Genomic DNA, 23,579 nt, shown 5'->3' with positions numbered 1-23,579 from the left:
GGTCTCATTCTAGCCCAGGCTGACCTGGAATTCACTATGTAGCCTCAGGGTGGCCTTGAACTCACAGCCATCCTCCTATCTCTGCCTCCCAAGTGCTGGGATTAAAGGCATGCACCACCATGCCCAGCTTAAAATATTTTTTAAAAAGAATACAATATGTAAGATGGACAGAGTAATGCACACTGGAAATCCCAGTACTCAGGATGCTGAGGCAAGAGGATTGTAAATTCAAGACCAACCTGGATTACATAGAGTTCAGGGCCAGCCTAGGTTACAGAGACACCCTGTCTCAAAATTAATTAATTAATTAAATAAATAAGAAAGACTAGATGCTCTTTAATTGTAGCCATTCAATGTACAATCTCAACATTTATTCTTAGCTAACTATAATGATGTATCCTTAACATGTAAGTTTTCATGTTATTGAAAGTACCAAATAAACAGAAAGCCTCCCTTCGGATAGATAAATAATGAATGCATTAAATGAAGTAATAACCTTGCTACAGAAGCCGTATTTCACAACTGAGCCCTAACTACACAGAAGGCAGGAGCGTATTTTAATCTTTTACAATATACCGTCTAGATGATACTAGCTCTAAATAAAACATGCGAGCATTGTTTGAAATGCCACAGTTAGTAAGCAGGCTGAACGTGTTTTCATACAGGTCCACGTGGATCATTAACCAGTCCCCACCACCTTGGCAGGGCTGCATGAAAGCTAACTCCTCAGGTGGTGGCAAGCGTAACAGAATACCCCCACCTCGCTACTGCTCAGCCGAACCAAGGCGAACATCCTGTAGCGGGATGTTTTCTTGAAAGCTTTGGCCCGCATCACTTGTGAAAATGGCATGATCTGCACACAGCGTGCCCCTCTGTGACCAGCAAAGGGACTGAAATCTGAGATATGTAAGGGAAATGTTCAAAGAAGTTCAAACTTGCCTATCATTCCATTTGAAATTTCTCCAGATGAGGGGCTGCCTATAGCTCAATGGTAGAACATGTGCTTAACATATGCAAAGGCCTACGGTCTATCCCCCTTACCTAAAGCAAAAGATGGGGCTAGAGAGACAGCATAAGCGGGTAAGACACTTGCCCGCAAAGCCTAAGGACTTATATTCAACTCTCCAGGTCCCACGTAAGCCAGACACCCAGTGACCCAAGTGTACAAGGCTGCACATGCGCACAAAGGGGTACACACATCTGGAGTTCGAATGCAGCGGCTGGAGGCTCTGGTATACCAATTCATTCTCATTCTTTCTCCCTCCCTTCCTCTCCCTCTCCCTCTCTCTCTCTCTCATTAAAAAAAAAAGAGTCCTCATGATGAGTCAGTCCTAGCAGCCAATTTTACTCATACTATCATTTATAAATCAGTTCTTCATCTGGACCATGTTTTTAATTTTTCCACTGCAAAGACAGTTCATGAGTTTCTTTTTATTATTTTATTTCTCTCTCTCTCTCTCTCTGTGTGTGTGTGTGTGTGTGTGTGTGTGTGTGTGTGTGTGTGTGTACACGCACGCTCTCTGTGTGAATGTGTTTTGTGATGGTGGTAGTGGCTGTTGTTTTGAGAGCCTCATTTAGCCCAGGCTGGTCTCAAAATCGCTATGTAGCTGAGACTGGCCTCGAACCTCTTTTGTCTATGTTTTGTTTTGTTTTTTGAAGCAGGATCTCACTCTAACTTGGACTGACCTAGAACTCACTGTGAAGCCCAGCTGGCCTCAAACTCATGGTGATCCTCCGACTTCAGCCTCCCAAGTGCTTTGTAGGCGCGCACCACCACATGGCTCACCTCAAACTCAACCTCCCAAATTCTGGGATTACAAGTACGTATGATCACGCCTGGCCTCAAGTGTTTCTTTGGACATTACTTTTTATATATAATAATTTATCTGAAGCACATTGATAAAAATAATATTCAATAGTAGTAGTTGACACCATAAAAAAAAAATAAAGACACAGTCAAGTCAATAATTTAGAAATCATGGGCTAATGCTTTATGCCAAGCAGCTCGTCTTCAAAAACGCAGTTTTCATCTCCCACGGCTGCAAAGTCCTACCGAGTCTTCCATGTGAACGGTTTGCATATCTGTCTTGGACCTCCATACTCACCATGAAAACCCTAGTCCAAGAGAACATTCCCCAGCACCCAGATAGATATCTACACGTGCCTAAAAACAGTATCTCAAACTCTACCTTGTTGCAAACTCCCGGCCTTCCTGTCCAACAAAGTGAGACTGTTCCCTTGGACACAATTCTTCCTTGAGAACATCATTCCCAACATCTAACTCTACACCTCCTGAAAGCCAACAATGCAAACTTCTGGGTTTGCATCCAACTCACTGAAGGATCTTAATAATCTCTGGAGTGCTTCAGACTAAATTCCTACTTTGGCCTTAAATTCTATTGAATGACAAAGAAACTCCCTTTCAACTTAAAAATTCGGGGATTTTGTTTGTTTGTTTTTTGTTTGTTTGGTTTTCGAGGTAGGGTCTCGCTCAATCTCAGGCTGACCTGGAATTCACTACGCAGGCTCAGGCTGGCCTCGAACTCACAGCAATCGTCCTCCCTCTGCCTCCCAAGAATTGGGATTAAAGGCGTGTGCCTCCATGCCACACCAGGCTAAAATTCAGGGGTGCTTAACCAACTCTACCTCTCACTACTTTTATAATAGATCAATGTAATTGGCCACAGTGCTCACTGGACATTCCTCTTCCACTGGCAGGGCTTGGTAGTGAATGTTTTCAGACCCAATGTACAGCTGCTACAATCTTAGGATAGATGGGAAAGAAGTGTTGGTTACTTTGCCAAGAAACCCAAATGGAAAGATCCAAGGATTCTATAATGGACTTGTTTAATAGCCTTTCTACATCTTAAATTTATTTAAAATGTGCATAGTAATATATATGCCTAAACGAAGAGTCCCCTTTTCTATCAATTTACTAAAATTCGTACATAACATTCCTTTCTTTTTCTAACCATCTAAACAGTCCAAAGTCATTCCCCTGACTAGTCAGGAACAGCCTAAAATCTACATATAAAAAAGCATCTTGGAGCTGGGCATGGTGGTACACACCTTTAATCCCAGTACTCAGGAGGCAGAGGTAGGAGGATCACCATGAGTTCAAGGCCACCCTGAGACTCCATAGTAAATTCCAGATCAGGCTGGACTAGAGTGAGACCCTACCTCAAAAAAAAAAAATATCTCAAAGCCAGGTGTGGTGCCCACCCTGAGACTACATAGTGAATTCCAGGTCAGTCTGGGCTAAAGTGAGACCATATCTCGAAAAACCTAAAAAAACAGAAAAGAAAAAAAAAACTTTTTTTTAAGTATCTCAGAGGGCTAGAGGGATGGCTTAGCAGGTAAGGCATTTGCCTGCAAAGCCAAAGGACCCAGGTTCGATTCCCCAGGTCCCACGTTAGCCAGATGCACAAGTGGGTACAAGTGCCCTGGCGAGCGCCCCTATTTCTCTCTGTGTCAAATAAATAAATAAATAATAAAAAATTTTTAAAGTATCTCAGAGACCCTTCATAAAGATATTTTCTCAAAGATGACATGAAAGATTAATACCAAGAAAGAAAGAAGTCAAGCCAGATGCAGGGATGCCCACCTGCCGTCCCAGCACTCAGAAGGCAGTCAGGAGGACTGCTGCAAGTTCAAGCAAGGCCAGCTGAGTATACATAGTGTGTTCAGGCCAGCCAGAGCTACAAAGTAAGGCCTTTTGAAAAGAGAGAGAGAGAGAGAGAGAGAGAGAGAGAGAGAGAGAGAGAGAGAGAGAGAGGGAAGGAAGAGAGCTCCCTCTGAGCGTGGGGTCTGAATCCCTATGGGACCCTGCACACGTGGGGTACCTATGTTCACAGCTTATCAGTGGTGAGTCACCACATTTCTGTTCAGCTATTTTAGTTTACTTCTTAAGTGAATTATTCTGAGTCAGGGTGTGACCACAATTTCCTCACCTTCAGGGAGGGTTTTGCTCAAATGCAGTCAGCTTTATAATTTAATTAGGCCATCCCACTGACTCCACTCTACAGCTAAAAGATATTCTGAAATGAAATGGAAATAAACAACTTCTTATAGGTAGCACCCCTGAGCCTCTGACATTACAAACAAATCTCTTTCCTCTTGTTACCCCAAAGATCACTACTTACATTTAGACTTTTTACACTGAGCTGGAGAGATGGCTTAGTGGCTAAAGTGCTTGCCTAATATGCCTAAGAACCCTGGTTCGACTAAGTAGAACCCACATAAGCCAGATGCACATGGTGGTACATGCTTCTGGAGGTTGTTTGCAGTGGCTGGAGGCCCTGGCATGCCTTTCTCTCTCTCCCTCTCTCTCTCTCTCATAAATAAATAAAAATTAAAAAAAAATAAATTCTAAATAGTAGTCTGGTTGCCTAGTAAATGAAACACAATGCTTTTAATCACTACTGGCAACCACCTTCACTTCACAGATTCATATAGGAGAGTGTCTATAATTTTTTTTGCCCAAATAATTAATAATCCTACCGTGAAACCAAAGTTACCTTGAGACATGCATAAGTTCCTTCCTTCCCTCCTACCTCCTTTTTTGTTTGTTTGTTTATTTTTATTTATTTATTTGAGAGCAACAGAGAGAGAAAGAGGCAGAGAGAGAGGAGAGTGGGCGCGCCAGGGCCTCCAGCCACTGCAGACAAACTCCAGACACGTGCGCCCCCTTGTGCGTCTAAGGTGGGTGCTGGGGAATCGAGCCTTGAACCGGGGTCCTTAGGCTTCACAGGCAAGCGCTTAACTGCTAAGCCATCTCTCCAGCCCCTTATCTTCCTTGATTTGGGATAGAAGAACCATTGTAAGTCTGCAAAAACCATGCTACTTAACTTTGGGAAATCTATTCATCTCTCAGGTGTGCTTCTGCAGGGGAATTTCTTGGCATCATGGATACATCTTGACTATAACTGATTCATGAGAAGAGGTCTGAATCAGTGTCGAACTGATATTACGGAAAGCCCTTCCCCCCACAGACAATGCGTCCAGCACCCCCACTCTCTCTGGATGCCCTGCAGGTGAATCATTCAGCCATATTCTCTTATGTCTGTAGCAAAGTTCACCTCATGCAGAATAGATAGCACAGTTATAACGCAAAATGCACAGCACAGAAACTATACATTCCTCGGTAAATTACTAATTATTTTGAGCAACTTATGAGCCTGAGATCACCCACCCATATTCTAGATGTGGAAGTTTGCTACAGACATAAGAGAATATGGCTCAGATTGCACAGACTCCAGAGAAAGCTGGTAGGGAAACCCCACTAAGTATACGAGAGGAGTACAGTCCAGGGAAGAAAAAGAACCTTACTCCAAGCCAAGCCAGCTGCTCACCAGCTGTGTGAATGCAGGGAGGAAGTGCAGTCTTTCTGGGCCACAGACTCTCGGTTCATCAAAGATAGAAAGATCCACCTTATCTGGGTGTGGTGGCACACACCTTTAATCCCCGCACTCTGGAGGGAGTGGTAGGAGGATCTGAGTTAAGTTAGAGGGCCCATTTGGGACCACAGAGTGAGATCCAGGTCAGCCTGGGCTAGAGTGCAACCCTACCTCAAAAATATATAAATAAACAAAGATCTGCCTTGCAATAACATTGTGAGGACCAAATGACATAATGTATGGAAAGTGCAACAAACTAGTGTTCTACATAAAAGTCAGTAAGCTCATTCTGTGGTGGGAAGAAATAGTAAGTGTAGTAAAATATAAGACTCCAAGTGCTCAAATGGATACAGAGGAAAATGGGGGGGCGAGGGAGTGAGGGATGCTTATTTCAGCCTAACAATAGAGCTGACTGATGGAGGAGGATGAGGCTGGTTGGCCTTGGGAGGGTGGAAGTGTTCTTCTCCCGGGGAACAACCCACACAAAAGTGGGGAGGGCCAAGTACAGAGGTGTGGTGCATGCCTTTAATCCAGCACTTGGGAGACAGAGGTAAGGAGGATTGCTGAGTCTGAGGCTACCCTGAGACTGCATAGTGAATTCCAGGTCAGCTCAAGCTGCAGCAAGAAACTACCTCATAAAAAAAAAAAAAAAAAAAAAAAAATGTGGGGAGGATCACCACCCCTTGGGGAAACATGAGGTGGGGCACAGGGAACCCAGGGAGGTGGACAGGAGCACCAGATCAAAGAGAACCTGGGGGCCTCACCGAGAATTTATGCCAATGGGAAGCCACTGAAGAGAAACGTGGTAACAAAAAATAAAATCAAATAAATAAAATAGCACAACCGAGACTTGGTTTATTTCTTCCCCCTATATACCAGGAAGTTTCTAATCTAGCTGGGCTCCTAGACAAAAGAATTTGACTGTAACTACACAGAAAGAAGGTATAATCATTGAGCTGGTACCCTGTGGCAGGCACTGCGCCCAAGCCCTTGGTGTTACATTACTATCCATCTCCACACGGCTGCAATGGAAATCTGTAGTACACAAATGAGGAAATTAAAATCCAGGACTAAGCAGCAGAGCCAGTATCAGACATTAAAGTCAGCAGAATAGTTACTGCAGTCCAGATGCCACAGAAAAACATGTAGGGCTTAAGAGATGGCTCAGTGGTGAAAGGAGCTTGCTTGCCTGATGGCCTGATTCTCCAGGACCCATGTAAAGCTAGAATAGCAGCGCAAAGTGGTATATGCATCTGGAGTTCACTTGCAGTAGCAGGAGGCCCCAGTATGCCTACTTTGTTCTCTCTCTCTCCCCCCTCTCAAATAAATAGAAATATTTTTTAGCTGGGCATAGTGGCACTTGAGAGGCAGAGGTAGGAGGATCACCGTGAGTTCAAGGCCACCCTGAGACTACCTAGCAAATTCCAAATCAGCTTCAGCTAGACACAGACCCTACCTTGAAAAAAATAAGTTTTTTTTTTTAAATTTTATTTCAACTACTTGACTATTACATTTTTTTAATTGTTGTTTTTATCAGAGAGAGGGAGAGAATGGGCACGCCAGGGCCTCCAGCCACTGCAAACAAACTCTAGCCGCATGCACCCCCTTGTGTATCTGGCTTACATGGGTCCTGGGGAATTGAATGTGGGCGCTTTGGCTTTGCAGGCAAATACCTTAACTCCAGCCCCAGTAACTACTTTTTAAATAATCTAACAGTCGGGCTGGAATGATGGCTTAGTGGTTAAGGTGCTTGCCTGCAAAGTCTGTTTGACTCTCTAGGTCTTACATAAGCCAAACACATGTGCGCAAGATGGCATATGCATCTGCAGTTCAATTTCAGTGGCTGGAGGCCCTGGCACGCCTATTCTCTCTCTCTCTCACTCTCTCTCTCAAATGAATAAATAAATGAATAAACACATAGATAAATATATTTCTTTAAAAGTAGTTACTGAAAATTTTAAATTCTTACCTCAAATGCTACTTCATCTTTTTAGAAAGTCATTTTAAAATAATTATCACAAGGTGACTCAGAAACACATAACTCTTATAAAATGTCCTAAATGTTGAATTATATTGCCCATAATTTTAAGATTACTTTAAATAAATTTCGTAAGTATTTTTAAAGACTTTCCATGGCCTAATTTCTTCTACACTACTTAGCTGCAACACTAAGATTTATCAACAAAGATGTAAAACCTGGGGCTGGAGAGATGGCTTAGTGGTTAAGGTACTTGCCTATGAAGCCTAAGTACCCAGGTTTGATTTCCAGCTACCCACGTAAGTCAGATGCACAAGGTGACACATGTGTCTGAATTTCGTCTGCAGGGTCTAGAGGCCCTGGTGCATCCATTTGCTCTCTCTCTCTCTCTCTCTCTCTCTCTCACACACACATTTTCTCAACCTGTTTCCCTCCCCCTCCCCTCTCTCTTTCTCTCTCTACTGTAAATATATATTTTTAAAGATGTAAAAATCTAGTGACTAAGTCAATGTTCAAAAAGCAACACAGGGCTAGGGAGAAGGCTTAGCTGTTAAGGCGCTTGCCTGCGAAACCTAAAGATCCACATTTGACTCCCCAGATCCCACACAAGCCAGATGCACAGGGTGACACACGCGCAGGCTTCCCATGCATACGAGGTGGTGTACATGTCTGGAGTTCAATTACAGTGGCTAGAGCCCCTGGCACACCAATGCTCTCTCTCTGTCTTGCTCGTTCTCTCTCTCACTCTCTCATTAAAAAAAAGGTCAATTTGTTGGGCTTACCTCAAAAAAAATTGTAACACAAATACTGCTAAACTTCATAAAAAGCACTTTTCCTTCTTTTTAAAAACATTTTGTTTCTTTACATGTGTGCACACACGTGTATGAGTGTGCACACATATGCACATGTAAGGATGTGCATGTGCCAGGGTCTCTCACTGCTGTACACAAATGTTCCTCTGTCTTTACCTAGGTGGCTGGGAATTGAAACCAAGCTGGCAGGCTTTGCAAGCAAGCATCTTTAAGCCATGCACACACTTGATTCACATCCTTGAAAGATCACTCATCATTTCCTACAATTCCCATCTATCAATGCAAACTAAGGATGCGCATTTAAAAGCCACTACACAGGATGGAGAGATGGCTTAGTTGAGGCGCTTGACTATGAAGGCCAAGGACCCAGGTTCGATTCCACAGAACCCACATAAGCCAGATGCACATGATAGCACATATGTCTGGAGTTCGTTTCCAGTGGCTGGAGGTCTTGGCATGCCCATATTCTCTCTCTCTCTAAAAGAACTAAATAAAATAAAATATACATTTTTTAAAAGCTGCTGTGCAAAAAGATATGAAATAAGTGGAATTAATGCTAAGCAAACTGGTTTAACTGTTTAATTTCATTGCAAATAAAAATACACATGGGCTGGAGAGATGGCTTAGTGGTTAAGCACTTGCCTGTGAAGCCTAAGGACCCCGGTCTGAGGCTCAAATCTCCAGGACCCACGTTAGCCATATGCACAAGGTGGCGCACGCATCTGGAATTCATCTGCAGTGGCTGGAGGCCCTGGCGTGCCTATGCTCTCTGTCTCTTCTCTGTCTGCCGCTCTCAAATAAATAAATAAATAATTTTTAAAGAGAAGCTATAAAAAAATACACATATGTGGGCTGGAGAGATGGCTTAGCGGTTAAGTGCTTGCCTGTGAAGCCTAAGGACCCCGGTTCGAGGCTCGGTTCCCCAGGTCCCACGTTAGCCAGATGCACAAGGGGGCGCACGCGTCTGGAGTTCGTTCGCAGTGGCTGGAAGCCCTGGCGCACCCATTCTCTCCCTCTCTCTCTCTCTCTCTCTCTCTCTCTCTCTCTCTCTCTCCCTCTCCCCCTTTCTCTCTCTGTCTTTCTCAAATAAATAAAAATAAACAAAAAATTTTTTTAAAATACACATATGTACAATAACAAACCACAGATATCAGGGCAGGGTATGGTGGCACATCTTTAATCCCAGCACTCTGCAGGCAGAGGTAGGAGGATCACCATAAGTTCAAGGCCACCCTGAGACTACATAGTTAATTCCATGTCAGCCTGGACCAGAGTGAGACCCTACCTCAAGAAACCAAAAAAAAAAAAAGGAAAAACAAAAAAACATAGATATCAAATTCCCTCCAGGTATTCCTCACATTCCCCAGGAGCCCAGAGCTGAGAAATAATATCATTCAAATACGGCATGCTGGAAGTTTCTGCAGTTGGAAAAATAAAGACATATTTTAAAAGCCATAGGAGACCCAGAAACCGAAAGGACCTGGGACTAGAAGAGGGTTATGTTTTCTCCCAACCTGTCCAGTCTTCATTACCTTGCAGTGAGATTTGGAGATCGTCAATGTCCCAGGGAGCCTGCTCATCTTCCGGGCCAAGCACGGGGCTCGCGGCCATTCTCTATGGCAATTCGATCATGCCATCTCAGTGAACGTGAACTGAAAGTGAAAAGATAACTTTCCTCAGTGACTCTGCAACTCAGCGAGTCCAGTCAACAACCATTACCGCCACCAGACACTGTCCTGTGAAGAACGATGGCCCTCCGCGGAGGGCTGCCTTAGTTCATGCACAGCAGACAAACCACGCCTCCGTTTTGAATCATAATCAAGATCTTGCCCTGTGACCTATTCATGCTCTTTGGAAGTCCTGGCACAAGTCCAGAAGAACTAGCCCTGTGGAGTCTATACTAAGTGCCAAAAGGAAAGTCACGCACTTCAAATTCAGAAACACAGCTAGAGCAAGCGGAGCCAACACAAACTGGCAAGTGAGGCCTGCAACTTGCAAGGGCTTTCTTTAACGTTTCTATTTAACTCAATTCCTTTTCTGCTCCATAAATGTTATCACTTACTGGAAACAATAAGGGCTGAGCCAGCACAACCTGCAAAGTGAAACTAACAAAATAATAAATAAATAACCAAATATTATCAGTGGGAATATTTTGATGACCTGTGGTATTATTTTCCCAAGGACTTTTCCATCCGCAGGTTTCTCTCCCTCGCTCTGCCAGAATATTTCTCCTCTTTTAGTGCTCAGGATTGAACACAGGGCCTCATGCTTGCTAAGCATGTCTTCTTTCACTGTCCTTAATTCCCTACCCTCATCACTTATTGGAAGAACTCTTCCATTCTTCCAATAAAAGCAATTCTTAGTCCACAACTCTTTAAAAGTATCACTTCCTGTGGGTGTATACCACGGCTCACTTCTGGGAGCAGAGAATGAAAAAGCGAACCGTCTCGTATGGGTAATCAAATAATAAGATAAAACCAAAAATTGAAGCTGAGTATTGCAAAAGTTAACGCTGGGGCTATGTGTTGGGACTGAGGAAGCAACTCAGGGGCAGAGCAATTGTTCAGCATGCAAGAGGCCCTGGGTTCAATCCTCAGTAAACAAAGGTGCTTACCTGCAAAGCCTGCTGGTCTAGGTTCAACTCCCCAGTTCCCATGAAAAACCAGACACACAAAGTGGCACATATGTCTAAAGCTAGTATGCAGTGGCAAGAGGTCCTGACAGGCCCATACTTCCTCTTTCTCTTTATCTATCTCAATCTCTCTCTCTCTCTCTCTCTCTCTCTCACACACACACACACACACACATACACACACATATGCACTCACACACACATAAATAAATAAAGATATTTTTAAAAGAAAGGAAGAAAGAAGTGATCTTGAACATATGGGTGTGCCCTGCAAAATCCTCTAACTTTGCTACTTATATAGAAAATTTTCAAAAGGAAATAATGGAGGAAAAGCTAAAAAAATAACTCCAGGCTAACAGCTAGATATAATCTATCACATTAAATATTAAACAGACTAAAATATGCAAAGGGTAAAAATCGTTAACTAGCTCAAAACTCTTCCCATTCTTTCTTCCCCAGTAGTTATTATCCAAACCTGGCCTCTCATTACCTCTTTCATGGATTACTGTATTAAAAGATTTCACCTACCAAATAAACCCTAGTAATAATTCATTTGTTTCTACCCTCTCAGTTTAGATCAATCAGAACCAGCCTGAGGTAACAATGCTGTTCTACAGAGCTGATCATACCATGAAAAAGGAAAGGTTATTCACAGAGCCACAACCTTGACCCTGAGAAGGAAGGACACAGATGTCCTGGGCCTTGTCATATACTGAAGACCTCCACTCCCTCTTTCCTACCCCCCCCCCAGGCTCCCTGTCCATAAACAAAGTGATACTTCATTTTGACAGGAAAAAAAGTGTAATTCCAGAATGAATTTCCTAAGGCTACCCACTGTTCCAGGCCAGGACTATTTTTTAATTTATTTATTTATTTGAGAGGTGGGGGGCAGATATCTAGAGAGAGACAGAATGGACACACCAGGGCCTTCAGCCACTGCAAACAAACTCCAAATGCATCCACCACCTTGTGCATCTGGCTTAGATGGGTCCTAGGGAATTGACCCTAGGTCCTTTGGCTTTGCAATCTCTCCAGCCCACAACTATTTTTTTTAATTTTTTTTTTTTTGAGAGAGAGGCACATAGAGAGAGAGAAAGAATGGGCACGCCAGGGCTTTTAGCCACTGCAAACGAACTCAGAGGCATACACCACCTCGATGAGTCTATGCTTCAAGCTGACATATGAAGGTGCCTCCAACAACATGCTAAACGTCTACCACACGTGACCTTTCTTGCATTCATTTATTCATCAACAATTTTACGTACGAGGCTGTGATCTTAAGGAAATTCAGTATGAGAGTGGCAAATAAGCACACTATTAAGCAAAGTCCTGTAAAAGGTGAGTGCAGAGGGTCCTCTGGTGACAAAGAAAGTACACCCTGTCACGTGAGGGTTGAGGCAGATGTAACGGTCAGGTCATTGCCCTGAATTCATGTGTCCCTCAAAGTTCATAGGTTGAAATCATCAGTCTGAAAAAGATGGCATGAGGAGGTGGGGTTGGAGGTGGTGACTGAGCACTGGGGTAAGAATGGGGTCAGCTGGTGAACTCTCGTCTTTTCCATCAGGTGACATTAGAGTAAGAAGACAGCTTCCGTGAGAGTGTCCCCACAGCAACCCAGCACGTGCCCGATCTTGGACACCAGGCCTCTAGAACCATGAAACCAATTTCTGTTTGTAAGCCGAACGGTTTATGGTATCTCATCACAGCAGCCTCAATGAACGATGGCAGAATGTCGCTCCAAAACCTTATTAGCATTTGCCTTACGTCGATGATTGCTTGAAGTTGCTAAGAATATCTCTGAGAGCCACTCACTGCCATTCAATATTAATCAATTAAAAGTAGGAGAAAGAATCCATGTTTTCTTACTATATTCTTTAAAATGGCAAGTTATCGACCAGTGAATCAAGAAATATTCCTGACCTAGGCTGATAGGTAGGATTCATTATATTATCCATTAAAGTTGTCAAAAAATAAATAGTGAAAATGGCAAAACATAAAAAGACTGTCTTTAATATAGCCCAGATGTCTGAGAAATTTATTAGCAAACACATCAAGAAAATATTTTATTTCCTGGAGAACCTTAGTGCCTCCACAGCATATATCAAAGGAAAGCCACGTTGTGACCGCTTCATTCTAGTGCAGGAGAACAGGAGCATGGGTCCTGGCGGGCCTCTTGGTCTTCTGGACATGACGGAAATTGAGATGAGAGAAGAAAGAGAAAATCCCTAGAGCCCGATAGCACTAATTTAGAAATTCAGAAAGGAAATGAAACTCTTCAACATGGAAAAATGTTTTCTGAAGAAACTGAAGGAGGGTTAGGGCTGGATGAAGGGCTTGCCATTCAAGCGTGGTACCCTAATTTGGAACCCCAAAAGAGTTCTGTAATCCCAGTCGTGCCAATGGGCAAGAAGGGAGACAGAGGCAGGAGAATCCATCAGAAACTTGGGGACCAGCAAGCCGGGTGTACAAGCAGCAGTGAACAATGTGAACGCCCACTTCAAAGGAGACGGAAGACGAGAACAAACACCCAAAGGTGTCCTCTGACCTCTGTAGATGCACACCTGCACACACGTCACACACACACACAACACCCACCAAATATATATACACACAACACAGATGGCACCAAGCTGTCCTGAGAGGAGACACACCAAAGGACGCAGCAGGAAGCCTCAGAGGATGATGCCGCTCGACAGGGCCAGGGATCTAAAGAGGACACTCCCCTCAGACAGTTGAGCCCAGAAGAGATGATAAGGAGACTACATGGCTAGGAAAGGCTTAGAGAAGAGACAAGAAGAGTGAGAGAGAAGAGTGTGATGATGTTGGAAGCAAAAACGTCCGTGGGCAGCCGTCTTTCCTGCGTGCTTCAAACCCTGGAATCATTGCTCTCTCTCTCTCTGATAGTGAAATCTGCCTGCTGCTGAGCTGTGGCATTCTCTGATATATCTTTGACCTTCGTTTTGCTTTCAATTAGCTAGTAGTATTTTTTTTTTTTTTAGGTAGGTTTTTTGTTTCATTGTTTGGATGTTGACCCATTTTCCAAGTGCATTTTTCAACCGGAAAGTTTCAGAGTGTGTAATGGTTAGAATGTATGGCCTAAAAAAAAAGGAAACAAAAAGAAATAGAATGTATGGCCTCATAGACTCTGGCTTGCAACTTAACTCCAGAGGGCCTTATGTCCATTTTTTTAAATATTATGTATTTTTTTATTTGCATGGAGAGAAAGTGAGGGAGAGAATGAGTGTGCCAGGGCTTCCAGCCACTGCAAACAAACTCCTGATAACACCTTGTGGTTCTGGCTTATGTGGGTCCTGGAGAATAGAACCTGGATCCTTTGGCTTTGCCAGCAAGCACGTTTGCTGCTAAGCCATATCTCCAGCCTTTAGGTCTATTTTTTTTTTTTTTTTTTTTTTTTTTTTTTGGTTTTTCAAGGTAGGGTCTCACTCTGGTCCAGTGGTCTATTTTTAATGAACACGTCATGCACACACATACCACAGAACTGAGCATTTTTAAAATAAATTAATATTTTTAAATGACTGAATCAAATGCAAGTAGTAGGTTACCATCCCAATACTGTTTCACTACAATTGTTTATGAAGACGCACTATGGAGGTCATAAGAAATGAATGACGGTCATTTCTGATGACATTCAAAACAACTAACTGTGTTTGGACAAACAGTGAGAAACTTAACATTTCCAGAGGGAAATTTACTGTCAACTAAGGCCCGTGGAAAACTGGGGCAGAGGAGAAAAGCAGAGCTTGGGAGGTTCCTCGGGATCTGAGTTGAGAAACCAGACAGGCTATGACAGAGAGAGCAGACGGAGAGGGGAGGGTTTGCCAAGGCTGGGCAGGGAGTCTGGCCCCCACATCGCCAGCCCTGGGCTGTGTTCCGCCTCCTCAGCTGCCGTCACACACTGCTGCAGTTTCCCTTCTCCAGTGAAAGTTACCACAGCTGTGTAACAAATCCAGGGTTTCGATTGAAAATAGATGAGACTTCTTAAAAGGGACAACGGAGGGGCTGGAGAGACAGCGTAGCGGTTAAGCACTTGCCTGTGAAGCCTAAGGACCCCAGTTCAAGACTCCATTCCCCAGGGTCCCACGTTAGCCAGATGCACAAGGGGGCACACGCATCTGGAGTTCCTTTGCAGTGGCTGGAGGCCTTGGCCCGCCCATTCTCTCTCTCTCTCTCTCTCTGTCACTCTCAAATAAATAAACAAAATTTTTAAAAAAAAAATTTTTTTAAGTGATAACAGAGGACCTGGGAATATGGCTTTGGTAGCTTGAACGTATACCCCACATACACTCAGGGATTTGATGGCTTTTTAAGGTAGGGTCTCACTCTAGCCCAGGTTGACCTGGAATTCACTAAGTAGTCTCAGGCTGGCCTCGAACTCATAACGATCCTCCTACCCTCTCCTCACGGGTGCTGGGATTAAAGGTGTGCGCCACCACTCCTGGCTCAGGAGTTTTATCAACGCTCGTAACTGGATCTCCAGCCATCTGGCTGGAAGAGGTGTCACTGGGAGCAGGTCCTGGAGTCCAGCCCTAGGCGGTGTTGGAGGCACATCTGAATTCCAGCCCAAAGGCGAGCAGAGAGGTCAGAGCTCTGGGCTCCTTTTGCTGCTGGTTTGTGCTCGTTGCTTTTGGTGTCTGCCGGCTGGTGAGGGTCTCTGCCTGCACGTGTCGAAGCAGCTTCTGTCACTGATTGGAACGTCCCCCAGATCTGTAAGCTTGAGGTAAACCCCTTCCTTTCCTACACTGTGCCTTGTTTGGACATTCATTGTGTAAAACAATGGCTCGGCAACTAAAGGCACTTGTTTGCAAAGTCTGTTGGCCCAGGTTCAATTCCCCAGCCACCATAAGCCAGATGCAGAAAGAAGGACAAGCATCCGACGCTCACATGCAGCAGGGAGAGCCCTTGGGGGCGCGCACACACGAAGGTGGGGGGTGACAATGGATCACAGACCTTCTTCAGAAACAACAGACGTTTGGAGAAAAATTTTATGTTAAGTGGCATTAAAACTTCTAAGACTTATAAAATAATGTGAAACTGTTTTGAAGATGCCTGTACATTAATATCCATGCCTTTATAAATGGCAGAAGCTATTTTGAAACAACTGTGCTCTGCTTATGCAATACATCTTAACATGCCTGTGGTATCTAAAACCTCAAAACACTAGAGAATTTCCCTTTTTAAAGGAAATGTTGGCCTTGACTCTGGGTTACTATGACTAGAATGTTTTCAACTAAAAAAAAAAAAAAATGTGATCTCTCTCTCTTTCTTCTCTGTCTCTAAAATATTTTTTTGTTTTGTTTTGTTTTTCAAGGAAGGGTTTCACTCTAGCCCAGGCTGACCTGGAATTCACTACTATGTAGTCTCAGGGTGGCCTTGAACTCATGGCAACCCTCATACCTCTGCCTCCCAAGTGCTGCGATTAAAGGCATGTGCCACCACGCCCAGCTGTATTTATTTGAGAGAGAGAAAGACGCAGAGAGAGAGAAAGAGCGAGAGAATGGATTCACCAGGGCCTTCAGCCACTACAAACGAACTCCAGATGCATGTGCCACCTTGTGGGTCCTGGGGAATCAAACCTGAGACCTTTGGTTTCGCAGGCAAATGCCTTAACTGCTAAGCCATCTCTCTAGCCCTAAAATATCTTTCTAACTGTATAATGTGTCAGGTGTGGTGGTGTATGCCACAGGCAGAGGTAGGATTTTGTGATTTTGAGGCCACTCTGAGACTACATAGTAAATTCCAGATAACCATGGGCTAGAAAAAGACCCTACCTTGAAACACCAAGACAAAAAAAAAAAAAAAAAAATTGTTTAATGAAACAAGTGAGGGTGAATTCTGTAGTTCAGTATTCATTCTTCCATCCACATGTTATAGACAACGTATTTGAAAAAAAAAGTCAGAATTGGTCAAAACTTTCTAGGAACTGCTGTTAACTGACACGACTTTCTTTTCTGCTGCTATATTAGATGGCTAATAGCCCTGCCAGACTAACCCAGTGGAAAAGTCACTGGGTCCACGACTGGCAGGAAGCTGGTCTGTCTTCAAGGGAAGTCAGAAGGAATATCACAGCAGGATGAAGAGGCATATTCACTTTGATTTTTTGTTTTGTTTTGTTTTGGGGGTGTGTTCTGTGTGCTGCCCCGCATGTGTGTGCAAGCATGTACAGCCCAGAGGTTGACCCTGGTGTTTTTCTTCTTCCATCACTCTCCACCTCACTGAATGAAACACTTGCTCACTTGAGCCCAGAGATTACCAGTGTGGCAAGGCCACCTAAGCCAGCCTGACCCAGGCGATCCCCTGTCCCAGCCTCTGAGCGCTGGGCTTCCAAGCAGGCTGCCGTGCCAGAGTGGCATTTTATGCAGGTGCTGGGGATCCAAGTTCAGGTCTTCACACATACGCAGCAAGTGCTTTAGCCACTAGGCAATCTCCCCAGCCCATGTTTTGTTTCTTTACGTAGGTGATAAGAGCCCCCACTTGTTTTTTTTTTAACTTTATTTGTTCATAGTGTGTATGTGCGTGTGGATGTCAAGGTCTCCTGTCACTGTGAATGGATAGCGGATGCATGCACAACTTTGCATCCAGGTTGATGTGGGTGATGGGAACTTGAACCTGGGTTGGTAGGCTCTGCAAGCAAACATCTTTAGCCACTGAGCCATCTGCACAGTCCCTACTTTTTGTTTTGTTTTGTATTGTATTGTTCTTTAAGGTAGGGTCTCATTCTAGGCTGACCTGGAATTCACCCTTTAGTCTCAGGGTGGTCTCAAACTCACAGTGATCCTCCTACCTGCGCCTCCAGGTGCTGGAATTCGAGGCGTGCGCCACCATGCCTGGCGCCCCCACTTTTAAACAGTGGCTGGGAGGTCAGCATTTCCCTGGGGCATGTCCCTTACTCTTTTTCCTATGCCCCGGCTGCAGCTCCTTGTTTCTGGTCCCCTAGCAACTCTGAAGGATCTCCCTTTGTCAGTCAAGCGCCAAAGCTGTTCCCAGCCACTGACAGTAACTTAGACCCTCCTCCAAGCCCATAGTACAATGCTGGTGACACACTGGCAATAACGCTCTTCATCTTGTTCCCATTAGCATTTCCTGTCATTTACCCTGTAGTCATCATTTAACCAGGAACGGCTGGCAGCAAGTTTCTAGAGCAGGTGATTTGTAAGATCCTCTATTTATTTATTTATTTACTTATGTTTTTGCTTTTTCAAGGTAGGGTCTCACTCTAGCTCAGGCTGGAAATCACTCTGTAGTCTCAGGGTGGCCTCGAACTCATGGCAATCCTCCTACCTCTGCCTCCCAAGTCCTGGGATTAAAGGCGTGTGCCACCACACCCAGCAAGATCCTTTATTCTATGGTGACCACCACAAAAGTCCACGTGGTCAACTCTAGCAATTCACTGCATTCTTGGAAAAGAAACAGGTACCAATTCTCAGGTTGAGATGTTGCCCATGAGGCAGCAACACTCACCAGCCAATGCCAACGGTGCCAGGGCACCACCCACAGGACCAGGATTAGAGCATCCTGAGGGGGTACAGACACTTCCCTAACTGCCTTGACTTGAGGCCCAAACAGTCTGAACTGCAGTAAATACTGCTGAGGAGGGACATAACACTTTTCCTATAGAGTGATTATTGAAATCCAGTGAAAAATCACATAAAACCAAAAGCTACACAACAACCAGCATTTATGGAGTGCTCACCACAGGGCATAGTACAGTACACAAATGATTGTTACTATAACCTATGAAACAAGGTTTATTTACTTTCCTCTTTTTGGATGCTGGGGATTAAACCCAGGGCCTCCCATGCAATATTTCTTAAACCAGCAATGATGATTCAAAGTCATAATACCAAAGGATAAAGGGGGAAAGGACTTATGGGTTTCAACACCAATCCCAGAAGCCCTCCCAAATGCTATAATTCCAGGTAATGAAAAATAGTCAAAATTTGGGCTGGAGAGATGGCTTAGCAGTGAATGCAGGCACTTGCCTGCAAAGCCAAAGGACCCAGGTTCAACTCCCCAGGACCCACGTAAGACAGATGCACAAGGGGGCGCATGCATCTGGAATTCATGTGCAGTGGCTGGAGACCCTGGCGCGGCCATTCTCTCTCTCTCTCCCCCTCCCTCCCTCCCTCTCTCTCTCTCTCTCTCTGTCAAATAAATAAGTAAAAATAAAATAAAATATTAGAAAATAGAATACAGTTTATGCATCTAGGTGTGGTTGTATACACATATAATCCCAGCACTCAAGAGGCTAAGGCAGGAAGATCATGGGTTCAAGCCTACAAAGAAAGACTTTGTCAAAAAAAAAAAAGTGTGTCGTGGAGAGATGGCTTAGTGGTTAAGGTGCTTGCCTGCAAAGCCTAAGAACCCAGGTTTGACTCCCCAGAGCCCTCTTTCTCTCACTCTCTCAAATAAATAAAAGAAAAACAGTCAAAATTCATATCAGAAAGCAAAACAATGCCTTCCAGTGGCTGGTGGAAGTGGGAAGTGGGCATGAACGATTTCAAAAACTTTTTATTGCTTCAATAGGCATAAGATTCAGTTTCATAAGACAAAAAGGTTTGAAAGATGTTGGGAGGTGACAGTTACACACAAATGTAAACATGTTTATCATTGAACAAGACACTAAAACAATTAAAATGGTGAACTGAGCATGGGGCACCCAGCGGATAACGTGGCCTGATGGGAAAAGTTAGGACTTGATTGCATTTTGCAGGCCCTGGAGAGTGACTTTTATCTGTGTAACTGCAAGGCTCACCAGGGTGAATGTGGCCAGGAGCTCCTGGGGTTTGAGTTCCGACCTGACAGGAAATTGAGATGTGCCAAAAAGAGCAATTACAAAAATGGTGTCATGATCAGAAAAGAGGCTTAGAAATACAAAAGTGTGATGGAAGAACTAACAAGAATACTTGATGGCAGTGAAACTACCAAAGAAGACAATGCTTGATGCTTCATGGCCTCCTCCAGACCGAGTAAGTCAACAGGCGCTTGAAATCGTCATTGGAGACGAACACATTGCTTTCACCACATCACAAATTGGTTCCCTTATTGATGTTAATCAATCCAAGGACCCAGAAGGTTTACAAATATTTTATTACATTACCTAGGATCTGAAGTGTTCAGTCTCATTGGATTACACTTCAAGATTAAACCAATCTACACTGAATATTGCTGTGGACATGAGGGGGTAGCAGTAGTGGTTGTAAGTGACTTGGTCAGGAAATTTTTGTGTATTTTGGTGCAATTTTTTTTTTATAAACAATGAATGACTATCTTTTTTAGAAAAGATGGTAAATTTTATGTTAAAGTTCTAAGTGAAGCTTTTCAATCTATAACTAAACTATGAAGCAAGTATTAATATGGGGAAAAAAGCCATTTTGACAGATTCGATTCCAAAAATGTGAGAGAGCTACTGGAGGGGGTTACTCCAACAAAATAAAGTAAAGCAAAGAGAAAAGGGGGGGCTGGAGAGATGGCTTAGCGGTTAAGGCGTTTGCCTGCAAAGCCAAAGGATCCAAGTTTGACTCCCCAGGACTCACATAAGCCAGATGCACAAGGGGGTACATGCATCTGGAGTCCGCCTGCAGTAGCTGGAGGCCGTGGTGCACCCATTCTCTCTCTTTTTCTCTCTGCCCCTTTCTCTCTCTCAAATAAATAAATAAATTATATATATATTTTAAGAGAGAGAGAGAGAAATGAAGCCACCCAACAACACAGAACACTAAGAATGAGAAAAACAGGGACTGGGCCTCAAGCTCAGGAGAAAGGAAGACAAGATGAGTTGACGAAGCCCAGGGAAGGATGGGGAAGGTGCTGGGGAGAGGAAGAAACAGCCAGGATGGAGGTGGAGCCCGTGAAGGGGCCGCAGCCAGAGACTCGGATTTGGAAGACAGTGCGGTTCAAAGACAAGGTTCCAATTTAGACTCTTGGAAATCTTTCCTAAAAAGAAAAAGGGCTGGAGAGATGGCTTAGCAGTTAAGCGCTTGCCTGTGAAGCCTAAGGACCCCGGTTCAAGGCTCGATTCCCCAGGACCCACATTAGCCAGATGCACAAGGGGGCGCACGTGTCTGGAGTTCATTTGCAGTGGCTGGAGGCCCTGCCACGCCCATTCTCTCTCTCTCTATCTGTCTCTTTCTCTCTCTGTATCTGTCGCTCTCAAATAAATAAACAAAAATTTAAAAAAAAAAAAAAGCAGCACCTGGGAGGCAGAGATAGGAGAATCATGGAGGATTCAAGGCCAACATGAGACTATATAGTCTCTCTTGTGTTTTTATGTTACCATTTTTTCCCTCCTATTATGCACGTCTTGTATTGGAAGCATCAGCTACTGTGAAGCCATGAATACCATGCACACTTTGTGTTGTGTCTGGAAAACCGTATTACACCATATATATATGTACACACACACACACACACACACACACACACACACACACACACACACACATATATATAGAGAGAGAGAGAGAGAGAGAGATTGAATGGGCATGCCAGGGCCTCCAGCCGCTGCAAACAATGCATGTGGCCTCGTGTGCACCTGATTTACGTGGGTACTAGGGAATCAATCCTGGATCCTTAGGCTCCATAGGCAAACATCTTAACCACTAAGCCAACTCTCTAGCTCCCTACCTTTTTTTATATTTTTAATTTTTTAAATTTATTTATTTGAGAGCGACAGACACAGAGAGAAAGACAGATAGAGGGAGAGAGAGAATGGGCACGCCAGGGCTTCCAGCCTCTGCAAACGAACTCCAGACGCGTGCGCCCCCTTGTGCATCTGGCTAACGTGGGACCTGGGGAACCGAGCCTCGAACCGGGGTCCTTAGGCTTCACAGGCAAGCGCTTAACCGCTAAGCCATCTCTCCAGCCCCCCCCCTACCTTTTTTTTGAGACAAAGTTCCACATAGCCCAGGCTGGCCTTAAACTCTCTGTATAACTGAGGATGACTTTGACCTTCCAAGCCTCCTGCCTCCACCTCCAAGTTCTGGGAACACAGGAATGCACCACCACACCTCAGGGTGCCGGGGATGGCAGCCAGGGCTTCCTGCATGCTAGGCACACACTTGACCAGCTGAGCTATACCCCCTCTCAGAAATTCCTACAATATTTATTCCTCCATTCCAAGAAGAATTTATAGCTTGAAAAGTATGTTCACTGATCTTTGAGGAAATGCTGAGAAGTTTTTGCAGGAGATAAGAGCCAAGGGGCTTGTCTTCAAATAACCTCATTTTTCTTAGAAAAATCAAAACCAAAGTCACCGCTGGGGAGAAAGGGGGAGTGGGGGTGAATCCAGAACTCAGAGCAGGCCACAGTGGGGTACAATCAGAGCTGCGAACAGGACTGGAAGACAGCTGCAGGCCCGCCGCGGCCAGAGCAGCATGACGCCAAGAGGCCGTCCGCGTCCTCAGCCCGAGACTCGTCCTGGCGCCCTGGGAACGGAGACTCACATCCACCCAGTCTGCAGTAATGTTCTGTCAGCTTCGGAGGAGGATGCTCTAAAATCCATGTGTTCAAGGTTCGGGAAGGTCATGGAAGGACTGTGGACATAATGCAGTCCTGATGGTGATAAATGGATAAACTGGATGAATACTGGGGAAGACTATTCCACATCAACAGGGATATGCAATATGTTAAAGTCATAGAGGGGGCTGGAGAGATGGCTTAGCGGTTAAGATACTTGTCTGCGAAGCCTAAGACCCAGGTTCAATTTCCCAGGACCCACATAAGCCAGATGCACAAAGTGGTACATGAGTCTGGAGTTCATTTGCAGTGAGTTGCTAGAGGCTCTGTAATGCCCATTTTCTCTATCTGCCTTTCTCTCAAATAAATAAATAAAATATTTGTACAAAATCATAGACAGAAAGGTTGGACGGATGGCTTGGTAGTTAAGGTGGTTGCCTGCAAAGCCCAAGGACCCAGGTTCAATTTTCTAGGTCCCACGTAAGCCAGACACACATGGTGGTGCATGCATCTGGAGTTTGTTTGCAGTGGCTAGAAGCCCTGATGCACTCTCTCTCTCTGTCTCTTTATCTCTGTCTCTAATAAATATATAGAAATGAAATCTTTTTTAAAACCAAAGTGGGTAAAGCCGGGTGTGGTGGTGCATGCCTTTAATCCCAGCACTCAGTAGGCAGAGGTAAGAGGATCGCCCTGAGTTCAAGGCCACCCTGAGACTACACAGTGAATCCCAGGTCAGCCTGGGCCACAGTAAGACCCTACCTTGAAAAAAAAAAAAAAAGTCTTAGAGACGAATTGAGGGCAAAAGCATAATTATACCACCCTGAGACTACACAGTGAATCCCAGGTCAGCCTGGGCCACAGTAAGACCCTACCTTGAAAATAAAAAGTCTTAGAGACGAATTGAGGGCAAAAGCATAAATATACTAGGTCAATGACACACTGTATGTAAATTGTAAACACTCATCTTCATAAACAGAACAGCAACACGAGGAAATGATACCCAGCTGCAGAGAGCTGAGGGCAAAGGAACGGAAGGGTTTAACTTCAGATATGCAGTTAATTTCCCTACTGTCTACGCAGGGAGTACCTGATGGACATTAGTAACACTTTTAAATTTTTTTAACTTTAGAATTAAAACAGAATCTATCATCCTCTCTATTTTTCCCCTGTCATATAAGTTTGAGGCGATGGCACGGTTGAAGGAGCATGACTAGACCAGGAACCTGTGGACTTTAGTTCCCCTCTACCGCCGCCTGACCACATGGCCTTGGCCATCCTCAGCCTTT

General features: G+C 44.3%; 1 protein-coding gene across 6 annotated transcripts in view; it reads right to left on the bottom strand.

Annotated features, from left to right (window-relative positions):
• The window catches only part of Syne2 (spectrin repeat containing nuclear envelope protein 2), a 392,771-nt gene that overhangs the window by 324,677 nt on the left and 44,515 nt on the right, over positions 1 to 23,579 (bottom strand). For all 6 annotated transcript variants that reach the window (XM_045155524.1, XM_045155526.1, XM_045155527.1 and 3 more), the window contains exon 2: positions 9,719 to 9,838. In XM_045155524.1, the coding sequence (XP_045011459.1) occupies positions 9,719 to 9,797 (79 nt within the window). In that variant the 5' untranslated portion in view covers positions 9,798 to 9,838. The remainder of the gene's footprint in view (positions 1 to 9,718; positions 9,839 to 23,579) is intronic.

The sequence above is a fragment of the Jaculus jaculus genome, chromosome 7 (assembly GCF_020740685.1).
Source record: "Jaculus jaculus isolate mJacJac1 chromosome 7, mJacJac1.mat.Y.cur, whole genome shotgun sequence".
NCBI lineage: Eukaryota > Metazoa > Chordata > Mammalia > Rodentia > Dipodidae > Jaculus > Jaculus jaculus.
This window is presented reverse-complemented; position numbering and strand designations above follow the sequence as displayed.